This window comes from Stegastes partitus, unplaced genomic scaffold, assembly GCF_000690725.1.
Source record: "Stegastes partitus isolate 25-593 unplaced genomic scaffold, Stegastes_partitus-1.0.2 Scaffold1459, whole genome shotgun sequence".
NCBI lineage: Eukaryota > Metazoa > Chordata > Actinopteri > Pomacentridae > Stegastes > Stegastes partitus.
The window spans coordinates 176877-188985 of NW_007579190.1; the positions used below are offsets into that span (position 1 = coordinate 176877).

At 38.8% G+C, this 12109-nt stretch overlaps 1 protein-coding gene across 1 annotated transcript; it reads left to right on the plus strand.

Annotated features, from left to right (window-relative positions):
* Window positions 1-103: 103 nt before the first annotated feature.
* LOC103370654 (complement C1q subcomponent subunit B-like) lies at window positions 104-3791 on the plus strand. The gene is made up of 5 exons (XM_008299776.1): window positions 104-193; window positions 1018-1186; window positions 1513-1744; window positions 2702-2819; window positions 2985-3791. Exons 1-5 carry the CDS (start codon window positions 191-193, stop codon window positions 3192-3194), a joined length of 732 nt encoding a protein of 243 aa, XP_008297998.1. The 5' UTR covers window positions 104-190; the 3' UTR covers window positions 3195-3791.
* The last annotated feature ends 8318 nt before the right edge of the window (window positions 3792-12109 follow it).

Genomic DNA, 12109 nt, shown 5'->3' on the forward strand with positions numbered 1-12109 from the left:
AGTATATTTTGCTGAGAAATGGTGATTAATGGCATCAAAACAACGTCTTGTTGCTCTCTTTAAGCAGTTTCAGTTCCTGTTTTTGTCCTGACTGAGATATGACCGTCACTGTGCAGCAGGGCAGCGCTGCAGCTTCACTCTCCGTCTGCTCACTGCTGCACCACAGGACGACAGACTTTACTACCTGGACATGGTGAGATTATTTTGTCCCATACAGAGCATGAAGAACAGGCAAGTCTAGATTGTGGAAGAAAAAAAAAAAATAAAGTAGTTTAGACATAAGAATTCGTATAAGTTTTGGCTTCAGAGTTTACGGTTCCAGTTGAATGTTTGCTGAGGTCTGATTTAATTCTATGGTTCTGATACACAGCTGTTGTCCTGGAACACATTTTATTCAATTCACTGATTCATTAGTGTTTTTCAGAATGCATGATTTCTGAATTTATTTTATGTATTGTGTATTACGTTATATACTGTGTTGAAGTTATGGACACTGAGCTAAAACAAGGACTCCGTTCAGTCCTCTATTATATTGTGATTTTACTTTTCTGCTGTATATCCAGAACATAAACCCTTCAAATAGCTGCACAATGTCCAAAAAAAAGAAAGAGTTGGAAATCTTAAATTATATTTGCTGTCATAGCACAAAGTGTAACTGCTAAGACAATGAAATGCAGTTTGGCACTGTAAACAGAATAAACTTTATGAACCGAGTGGTATTAACACACTGAGTAAATGAATATAGTAAGAGTACATGACAATGTAAAGATTGATAAAGGTAGATTTATAAAGATTGATAAAGGTACAAATAAAAGTCAGTATAAACGTCTCTCTTTTTGCGTACAGCTGCAGAACCAGTGACACTGTCTCCATGTATCCAGATATAATTACTCAACAACAGTAGTGAACAAAACTGACAAAGAATTTGGATTTTGTCTTGCAGTTTTCTTTCTTTTTTATTTGTTTGTTGAAATTTGGGCTACATTTGGATAGTAACTTGTACTGATGTGCATTCAGGCCTCCCAGTGGCTGATCTGCAGTACTTCAGTGCTGCTGCTTTTGGTTCACGTCTGCCCAGTCGTCACACAGATGTCGTGCTCTGGAGGAGTCCCTGGGATTCCCGGGATACCAGGCGTCCATGGGCCCAACGGCAAGGACGGTCCTAGAGGAGAGAAGGGAGACCCTGGTGAGTGGACAAGGAGACAACATGTTTCTCATCATGTTGTTACCCTTTCTCATTCAATACACGATTAAAAATGATAAGAATAAAAAAGTATTTAAGTAGTTTTTAGCTGTAATTTCTTAAACAATTTACTGTTATTTCACAGATTTCCCTTTTTTTTTTTTAAATGACAGACAATAACGTGTGAAATCACACAAAATAAATATTAATTTAATTAATTTACATGTTAACCCAAAACAAACAAACAAACAAAAAAAATTGACCAAAACTGTAAAGAATGTCCACGTCATGTATCTGAGATTCAGCTGACGCGCTCTTTAAAATCACAGGGGAGGCAGCTGAGCCCATCAGGGGCAAGAAGGGGAGCCCGGGTCTGCGGGGCCCCCCAGGACGGCCCGGGCTGAAGGGAGACATGGGTCTGCCGGGGCTGGGTGGATATCCAGGCCGGCCAGGGGAGAAGGGGAGTGCCTTCAACCCCTCCAACGAACTGAAACCCTTCTTCTCCTTAAAACGGCTGATACCACAAATACCAGAATCCGACACGACCATCGACTTCGACAGGTCAGAGCCGTGATGTCTTGATTTGTTGTTTCAAACTACAAAGCTATAGAGAGAAAAAGACTGTTTGGCTGAAGAGGAGAGGTTGAAACATGGCATTGGGCAATTATTTAAATTACTTTTATTTGCAGTCATTAAATCCCCTTTAAAGATTGCTTTAAAGTGTTTCTCTACACATGACATTACAATACTGTTATATTACATTATCAGGGCTAAAGTGAGAGCATTGAAAGCTGTTTAGAAAACAAAACATAGATGGGATATTTTACAAAGGGACTAACAGTCAGCAAACCTGCTTCATCAGGACAGTGGCTGGTCTCACCAGATGTAACTGACCTGGAAACACAACCGTCATAAGATTACAATTGATATCACATTTTTCCTGAAAAAGAATTTAGAACTAAAAATATCATTTTGGTTTTTCTACATACTGGTGTATTAACCATTAAAGACACATAAAAATGGTTTTGGTAATTACCAATGCTGTTAATTTAGGGCAGCTGTGGCATAAACCTGACATTGGGTGATGCTCTGATAAATCTGACCCTTGGCTCTTTATCCTCGCTACCTTCACCAGCTGACTGTCAGTCTGCTGTTTGAGTGTTTGTAGAGGCTTTTATGGAGCTTGACTTAACAATGAGCAACACACTGTAAAGCTTTTAAAAAGCCGAGAGAAGCTGTAGATTTAGCTGATAGGTTTTTCTCGGTTCATTAGCACAAAAATTTAATTTTGAACCACATTAAATTAGAAAACAAAAAAATGTTACTAAATATGTATATATATACATCAAAAGCACACTAAAGATGGGTTCTTATTAGAAAAATAAAGCTGTTAAATAATGAACATCACATCACAGGAAGAAACACAAGTTATTGATCAGATTTTTAGAGCAAACCTTCATAATGTTTTATGTGGATGTTGGAGCCAAATAAACAGATATATCTGTAAACCTCCCACAGTGAGATTCTGCCCAGCCTGGATCGACAGCTTCAAGGACTATCACTGGCAAACGGGACGTTCACATGTGTCACCAAAGGCGTCTATTTCTTCAGTTACCACATTTCAGCAAAGAGCAGAGTGAGTTTCTTCTCACAACACTACTGTTGGGCTGTGTAGGATTTGTCTTCCTCGTCCTCCTTTTTCACACACACACACACACACACACATATATATATATATATATATATTGAGATATATAATTAAATGGTCCTTTGTTCACTTGTGTGTATTCTGACCATGTAGGTGTGTATGGAGCTAAAGAAGGGCAGCGACAGTCACATGGTCATGTGTGACTTCACCGAAGGTTTCCTGGTCACCTCCGGCTCGGCGGTCCTGGAGCTGGAGGTGGGAGACACCGTGTCGCTGCAGGCCACCAGGCACGCCAACATCGTGACCAACTACGCCATCACCAGCCACATCTTTACCGGGTTCCTGGTCTTCCCCACCGCCTAGAGCCGCCGCTTCCAATGCAGTCATACAATCAGACACATTCTGAGACGTTTTGAGCAGTAAATGAAATATGGCTTTGCAATAGAAAGATCATCCAGGTTATCATGGGGGAAGGTTTCATCTGAATATTGGAGGAAAACATAATAAACAGGACGTCTGGGGTCCTTCTCAGTGCGCTCCACTTCCTGCATTCTGGTGAATCATCAATTTCTGGTGTGAACGTCTGTGTTTATGCATTGAGACACAAAACTCAAGCACCAGGTGACCATTTAAAATACAATGGAGCATCAATGGCTCTAAAAACGTTTTCCTCAATCAGCTCAGGGGTTGTTTCAGCTCATGCTTTGAGAGTCAAAAGTGCTAAAGAGAAAAGACTCACAACTATCCGAGGCATTGTTTCATCTATTCTCGTGGGTGCCCCAAATACAAATCATTTGGTTCTTTGATGTTTTCATTCCTGAACTCCAGACAGTAGACAATCCACCAGCGTTGTTTGACTGTTTTTGTACATTTTAAAGACTCGATCGCAAAACTGAGAACTGGTTTTTGCTTTCCACATTGACTGATGTGCTTTTTATAAAATTAAAAGAGTTCACAATATTTTCTGAGCCTGTCTGAGTGTTTTTATTATAAGCAATGTGGTTAGACATTTTATTTAAAGCTCTTTAGATTATTTTATCGTACATTTCACTAATAAGACCAAAGAGGAGAACCTAATGCACTTTTAGACACATTAGAAACCAAATACAATCCCATTTCAGATCCAAAACATGCTTCAGTTAGATGCTAGTCTCCAAATTAAAGGGTAACTAGATACCACATTAATGACACCAACTTTAGATGAATGTGAGGCCGCAACACGTTCACTCTGAGTGCAGTGGATTAACGGAACAAGAACTTTGTGGCCTGTGAGTTCACACACATGTAAAGGAGGCATACTGGGGTTATTATTAGTAATAAAATATTTAACATTATTTCCTGCAGTGGCTCATTGTTTAAACCCTCGGAGGTATCAGGTGTTTAAAGTTCAGCTGGTTCTCTGTGACTCACGTGAAGCCAGGAGCTCATTAATTATCCAGCACACAGTATCAGGTTGAGAGACACTTAACCTTACAGCCGTGCAGATGGTAAACAGACATCGTTACAAGAAGTAAAGGATTTCCATGTGCACCTTTTTTCCCCCATCGGTGTCCTTCTTGACCGGGACAGAGCCTTTAATTAACACATAAATCTGACCAGTAGGGACCAGTAGGGACCAGTAGGGACCAGTAAGGACCTCCTCCACCTTCATCTCAGCTCTGTCAGGAAAAACAACCAGATCTTAACTTAAAAAATAAAATTTCTCGACCGAACTGTGAAGCCATTAGACACAGCTACAAGCAACATGATGCAAATTCATGGATGTTTTAGCTAAACTCAGCTGAACTGCAGGCTGTGTTTCCATGGAGCAGACAGGAGACAAGTGTGAAAGCAAATTACAAATGTCACTTATAAAATATTTATATCTCTAGAGTTGTCATTTCTCTTTCGTTGGTTTTGTTAGAATCTTTCCTGTGTGTTTTCCTTCCATGTCTCTTTTGAATCCACGCTTGTCTCTGTCTCTTTGTGTACCTTTCACATTCCTTTTACTTAACTTCCTGTTTTATTTTGAAATCATTTCCCTTGTGAGGAGCTTGTGTTTTTACATTTTCCCCTTGTTTCTGTTTCTCACCCCTTTTAATTGCCCTTATTAATGTCACCAGTGTCTCCTGAGTCATCTGTGTCTCGTCTCTCCAGTTACTCGTATAAATAGTCTTGTCTTGTGTCCGTTCGTCCTGTTTGCTTGTCTCCAGTTTAGTCTCCTGATTGTCCTCGTAGTTCCTCATCTGCTACTGCTTTGTACTTTTTGCCGGCCACATTAACTTCCATCCTGTTGCTTTCCCTAGTTTCCCACTGGATTAGTTTGTTCTCTTTTACTTTGTGTGTTTCTTTGATTGTGCAGCTGTTTTGTGTTTTGTTCCCATTTGTTCAGTAGTTTTGTTTGATTAAAATTTCTTGTGCCACAACCTGCCTGCCATTTGTGAGCGTCTGCACTTGAATCCTCCACAGAACTCCGCTGAACTTAACCAAACAATGATTGAATGTTCTATTAAACACAGAGTGAACGTCAAAACGAGACTAAAGTGAAAAACTACAACTATAATTCTGGTCCGAGGTTGGACTCAGACTCAAGTCTTCTGGATGAAACTCCACTGACTTTTACTTTCACCATCCACATGTTGACTTTTATTCCTGCTTGTAGGTGCGACATTGTGACTCCAACACCAATAAATGGAGGGAAACAGCCTATTGAGCCTCAAAAAGATGGAGAAAGTCCTAACTGGCCCATAAATATAAGAATAATACACAATGATCAGGTCATTTACTTCCATGATCCCACCAAAAGTTACCATTTAACATCCCAAAAGTACTTTTTGCCAACAAATCCCAAAAATAACCTGAGCTTGAGGGGCAGTCGGTGAATTTGTTTTCACTACAAGATGTATGATGACTGTTTGTCATGTGAAAGTCTGTTAGCTGCTTGACGTTGATTAAGATGCAGCGTCTGGTGTCTGATAGCAGAACGTCAGCCGAGAGCGTCGGTGGCTGATGAGCTGCTGAACACCCCGTTCCTGGCGTAGAAGGTGTCCTTCACCACGGACGACCTGGCACAGGACGGAGTTCTGTAATCCAAAGTGTAGTCACCTGTGGACGCAAACGCACTCCATTAATCAAGGTTGGTGGTTTGATCCCCGGCCCCTCCCTCCACATACCAAAGTGTCCTTGGGCAAGACACAGAACCCCCAAGTTGCCCCCAGTGGCAGTGCATGGAAGCTCTGTTGCCATTAGTGTGTGAATGAGAAACGTGCTGTAAGTGTAGTCCATTTCAAGTCTGGTTGAATCAAGTGTTGCTGAACAGAAGTGAGCAGAGACGCTGAAACCACCTCTGATGTTTGGGTTTATCACGACACTGGTGAAGTTCATCTTTGTGAACTGTAACTGTCATGTTTTTGTCAAGAATTTATGATTTCACAGATTTTCTTCATGTTTTCTTTTATTTACTGATGATATCTAGTAAAGTCACAGAAAAACGTATTTATTTAATTTAAATGCTGACTGTAAAAGAAAAAAAGAAAAAAGAAAACAGGCTAAAACTGTCAGTGATGTCTACATCCAACATGTGTATTTTAACCAATAGGAATTCTTTTAAAATGTTTTGAATGTGTGTAAAAATGTCACAGTTTTCTATTGGCAGTTTAAAGATGTTTCCCTATTTTGTTTAGTTGTGGAAAATATCTAGCAAAAAAAGAAAGAAAGAGATAAGCTGAGCTGAACCAGGGTGGTGAGAAGTTTTCCTGCTGAACACCACCGTGTCTTTGTGAGTCTCTGACATGTGTCTTGTTGTGTTGTGTACCAGGTTGTAACTAAAGACGCAGACACATTAGTTACTTTAAACCACAGCACTTTGAGGTCAACAGACAGAAGTGGATCAGACGGTGTCTCCATCTTACCCAGCCTCCAGCCGTACTCCCAGGACGACAGCAGAGGAAAGTCAAACTTCTCCTCAGGTCGAATGTGGCCTCGTCTCTGCAGGTACATCCGGCGCCCTTTGCCCTGCACAAGATGTGTTTGTTTTTATACGTATATTGTGTTAAAATTAACTAAGCTTTTTTAACTAATTATGAACTGGCGGCCTGGATCGGATGCTGTCAGCTGTTGTTTGGGTTTTCCACCTCAAATCCTCAAATCTGCTCAGCCATCTCTGATTTGCTTCAAACTTTTTTTTTTTTTTTTTTTTTAAACATATCAAGTACTTTTTTTTATTACTTTTTTCTTTTACACAAAATGACTGAAAGCAACATTATCTACCTACATTTATCTATTTTTTATTTATTTATTTATTAAGTTATATTTAGATAACCATTTTGAAACTCCAGAGCTCATTCAGTGATGGAAATTCAATGAAACTATGTTGTTGTTGTTGTTGTTGTTGTTGTTGTTTTATGTGTATTCTGTTTGTTTTGTATTATCATGACATGCAGCTACATATGGTTCAGAAAATATCTCTGGTTGACCTTTGTGTTCCTATTTTTTTGTCAATGTGTGCTCAAAGATAGGTACATGGCTTCATGTTTTAGTTTTATATATATGTATATTCCACCAATAATCAGAGATTTTTCAATCTACTTGTCTAAAATTGCAGATTCTAAATCAACGTCTTTGATATTTCTGAGGTATTGTCATTCAAACAGAGCCTCAAATGTCAATGTGCAAAAGAAACCTGTTAATAAATGAGTTGTCTGGCAATTTTTTAAAAAGTTGCCTCAGAAACTATTCGGTATGTCAGTCTAAAATTCCACAAAGCTCTCTAAATATCCATATTTATGCTCTAAACATTTCAGGTAAATCAGAGATGGCCGATCAGAAACTGTTCTAAAGATGTGATGATCTAAGGTGGAACAAGCCTGTTGTCCTCTTTAATGGGAGCATTAGCAGGTTTACACTGTGGAAACAAGCATTGTTTTATTCATAATAATAGCAAACAGTGAAATACTTTGAGTTCAGATTAATCAGGTTGTATTTTCAAGCTCATAGTATTCAAAGACTAAAGTTCCTCATTGAATGTAAAACAACAGCGGTTCATACGTGGTGAGAGGAGTCCTGGTACAGAGTCCGTCTGGTCCGAGGAGAAACTGGCCTCATGAGAGGAGGCACAGCGGGCTGCTGTTGGCCCTCCATCGGCGGCGCTGGAGGAGGAGGAGGATGAGGAGGAGGAAGAGGAGGAGGAGGAGGGTCGCTGAGCTTCTCAGGCGTCTTACTGCCAGTGGAGCACAAACACAACATATTAGCGCAGTGGTACATTTACAAAGGTCTTTTTGAATAAGTATAAAGGTCAAACTGTGAGCTAACCGTCTGCTCAACATACTGTTTAAGCACATCATTACACAGTGTGCTGAAAAAAATCTACATTTTTTACACTTTCCCACAGCAGTGATTCATTTAACAAAGCTCCACCATAAAACTACACTTCACTGTATTTAAATCAGCAAAAAATAGTGTTATGTTACAGATATGTCGTGGTGTTTGAAAGAAAAACTATCTATACTAATGACTGAAAATCGTTTTTTTGAGTCTTCTCTCTGCTATGCTAAATTACAGACAACTAGCAAAACCCCAGAAAGAATTATTAATTTACATGTTAACTGTAAAACACTGCAGGACATAACTATGAATATTGTCCCATCAAAATCTGTTTCTTTCTGCTACAATGTGAGAATTACTGCTTTACTGTTTGTCAATCACCAAAAACAATAATCGTTTGAAAGATATTTGCTGTTATTTGAAAGAAAAATAATGTATATTAAAGGTAGCTCATTTTTAACGTGTTTTAAAAAAATATATATACATTTGAAATCTTCCCTGTTTGCTTATTTTACAGATATTTATTAGTAAACTGACAGAAAATGCATTTACTTACATGTTATCTATAAAAAAGGTTAAAACTGGACATAACATCAAAAACCTGTTTTGTACAAACAGCAATTTGTTATTTTACAATAATACAAAGTTTTTACTGTATTTCAATCCTCCCAAAAATCATTATTTTACTGGTATTTGCTGTTATTTGAAAGAAAAAATGATGTACATTAAAGCTACATCATTCTTTAACGGTTATTTTATGGATTTTGTCTGTGTTGTTGAATTAAAAATAGTATCTAGTGAAATCATTGTGGAAAAAAGTGTTGATTTACACATAACCAAAGGAAAAAACAAACAATCTGTAAAACCAGAAAAACTGTAAATAATGTCCACATAAATAAGCATCTTTACAAGGAGGAATTTGTTCTTTTTCAAACATAAAATTGCACCTTTTAACAGCATTAAAATCAACTAAAACTACAGCATAATTTGATGATATTTGCAATTATTTTTCGTCATTTGCGCATTTTTAAACTGCAGTAAAGTAGAACAGTATTCACAGTTTTCATGTCATCCTTCAGGCACAGCTGCTGCCAGTTCTACATAGTTCTTATTTTATTTATGTATTTTCAACAGTGTAGATCAGCTCTAATGTTTTTCTGGGTTCTGGACATTCATGGAGCTACAGCAGCTGACCGAGGCCTGGCAGGCAGCCGGGGCAGCAGCGAGGCCTCGGCGCTGCTGCTTCTGGGATCGCAGCAGGTCGGGTAGAGTTTGGCGTAGCGGCTCTTCCAGGCCAAACGGGTCAACGTCTCCTTCTGGATCTGCTCTCTGTAGCAGTTCTGGCTCTGAGTCGTCAGCAGGCCGCGCATCTCCTGCCAGAAAACAACAGGTTACATTTGTCGACCCATCAGCCTCTTTGTGAGTCACTGTGACTCCGGGACAAACAAGGAGCAGCTTCATTAAAGCAGAAGACAGACAGAGGAGATGTTTTGGGTTCTTCTGGTTCTAGAAGCAGGAATCTTCTTCATTTTGTCATATTTAATGTTTGTTGTCCCACAGTAGGAGCACCTCAGGCTTGGACGGACAGAAGTCTGTCCTGTCTGGACCATCACAGTAAAAAACGTGTGATTAAATGTCTGATGTGGAGTTTCAGGCTCCACCGTCAACAGGAATGTTTGTGAACAGTTTTCAAGAGTGACTTCTTCAACAATTTACTGTTTTTGTAAAATAGTGTCTGTGAAATGTTTAACTGATTTATCAAGTACTTTCCAAGATAAATACATTTTTAAGAAGAAGACATCAGTTGTTGACTCTCACAGTGTTTTTGTTATTGGGCGCTCTGAGATGATGAATTAGAAATACTCATGTGCGCCACCTTCAGGACAGTAACAGACCTACAGGTACAGTAACATGACGATGTGACTGTGATGAGGGAGAATCCAGTTTATGTCTCGTCTCCTACCAACAATGTTAAACAACAACCTCTATCTTTAATTTAAACTTTAACCAAATCGTTTGCATCTTCTTAAATCAAATAAAACCATCCGGCTGCAGACGAGTAAAGAGGCACCAACACATGTTGTCCTTACAGCCGGTGTCAGATCACCAAACCATCAGTAAAATGATGACAAATGACAAGGACAACTTTATGTTCAAGGATGATACTGCATTTTGGTTTGATATAAATGTGAACTGTTCCTCTTGCCTTTGGAGTTTCCTCTCATCAGTTTGTCTAAAAGAAAGAGCAGCTCAAAGGCAACTTGTATGAACGTTCATACTGTTTTTACTGACACTGCAAATAATCAGAAAAAAAGAAAGACAAGAAGAAAGAAAGATAATCAGCCACAATTTAAAAAAAGAAATGACCGTAAGAAAAACCTGCTGCACAACCATCTGCACCACAAACAGCACGACAAAAACAAGCTGATGTCCTTCACGACAAAACAGCAAAAAGTCAAAGAAAATCAAAGATAGCTGAAGTTTTTTTTATACAACAATCATCATTCCAACAACATTTGTACAGAAGATGGGTTAGGTTTAAACATAGTACTGTAGATCATATTAATATTATCTGTTTGCATCTGGGAGTTATTTAACCCAAAAAAACAAAACAAAACTGAATTTACCTTCAGTGTGTCTGATGCAGAGCTGTGTAGGATCAGCTTCTCACTGTGGGAATGAGCTGTGGATCAAATAACACTGTAACACAAGGAAACATGACACACATGCACACACACACACACACACACACTCTGTTCCTCCTCTGCTACATGCCAGTCACACTAACCTACAACTAATTACACTGGCTGGCCAAAAAAAAAGTCGCCACCTGGATTTAACGAAGCAAATAGGTACGAGCCTCCTATTGGATAATTACTGCATGGGCGATTATCTTTCAGCTGGCAACAAGTTATTTAACCCCAACTGGTGCAATGACTTGCTTCTCATTTCCTAAACAACCATGTCGAAAGACACATCCCGTGGTCGTGGAAAAGATGTTAGTCTGTTTGAGAAGGGTCAAATCATTGGCATGCATCACGCAGAAAAAACATCTAAAGAGATTGCAGAAACTACTAAAATTGGGTAAAGAACTGTCCAACGCATTATTAAAAACTGGAAGGATAGTGGGGACCCATCATCTTCAAGGAAGAAATGTGGCCCGAAAAAAATCCTGAATGATCGTGATCGGCGATCACTTAAACGTGTGGTGAGATCAAATCGAAGAAAAACAACAGTAGAGCTCAGGGCTATGTTTAATACTGAAAGTAAGAGCATTTCCACACACACAATGCGAAGGGAACTCAAGGGACTGGGACTGAACAGCTGTGTAGCCTTAAGAAAACCGCTAATCAGTGAGGCTAACCGGAAAAAAAGGCTTCAATTTTCTAGGGAGCATAAAGATTGGACTGTGGAGCAATGGAAGAAGGTCATGTGGTCTGATGAGTCTAGATTTACCCTGTTCCAGAGTGATGGGCGAATCAGGGTAAGAAGAGAGGCAGGTGAAGTGATGCACCCATCATGCCTACACTGTAAAAAAAAAAATCTGTAAAAAAACGGTAAAAATACTGGCAGCAAAGTTTCCAGACGGATACCGTAAAATTACAGTAAATAACTGTTTTGTAGAATTACATTCTATAAACTGTAAAAAATACAAAGTTGATTTTATAGTCAAAATGAATTAAATTACAGAATATTGAAGTTGATATATTGCCAATATACTGTAAAATAACAGACTTCTTATGTCAAAACAAAAAAAAGATGTGATACAACTCAGATGGATTTCTGTCATTTTACAATATTTATTATTTACTTTACTAAACAGAAAAGTCTATTTACAGTCATGTCTTGTTAAAATACTATTTTCCCATGTACAGTTACAAACTAAATACATTAGAATACACAATCAGGGTTGTCTACATTACACTGACTTGCTGTAAAGTTGTGGTTTCCGAACCTTTTGAAATTGCTGCCTGGAG

Coding starts and splice junctions, on each gene's coding strand:
- LOC103370654 (XM_008299776.1), top strand. Junction 1,187..1,512: donor AGGAGAGAAGGGAGACCCTG/GTGAGTGGACAA, acceptor TTAAAATCACAG/GGGAGGCAGCTGAGCCCATC. Junction 1,745..2,701: donor ACGACCATCGACTTCGACAG/GTCAGAGCCGTG, acceptor AACCTCCCACAG/TGAGATTCTGCCCAGCCTGG.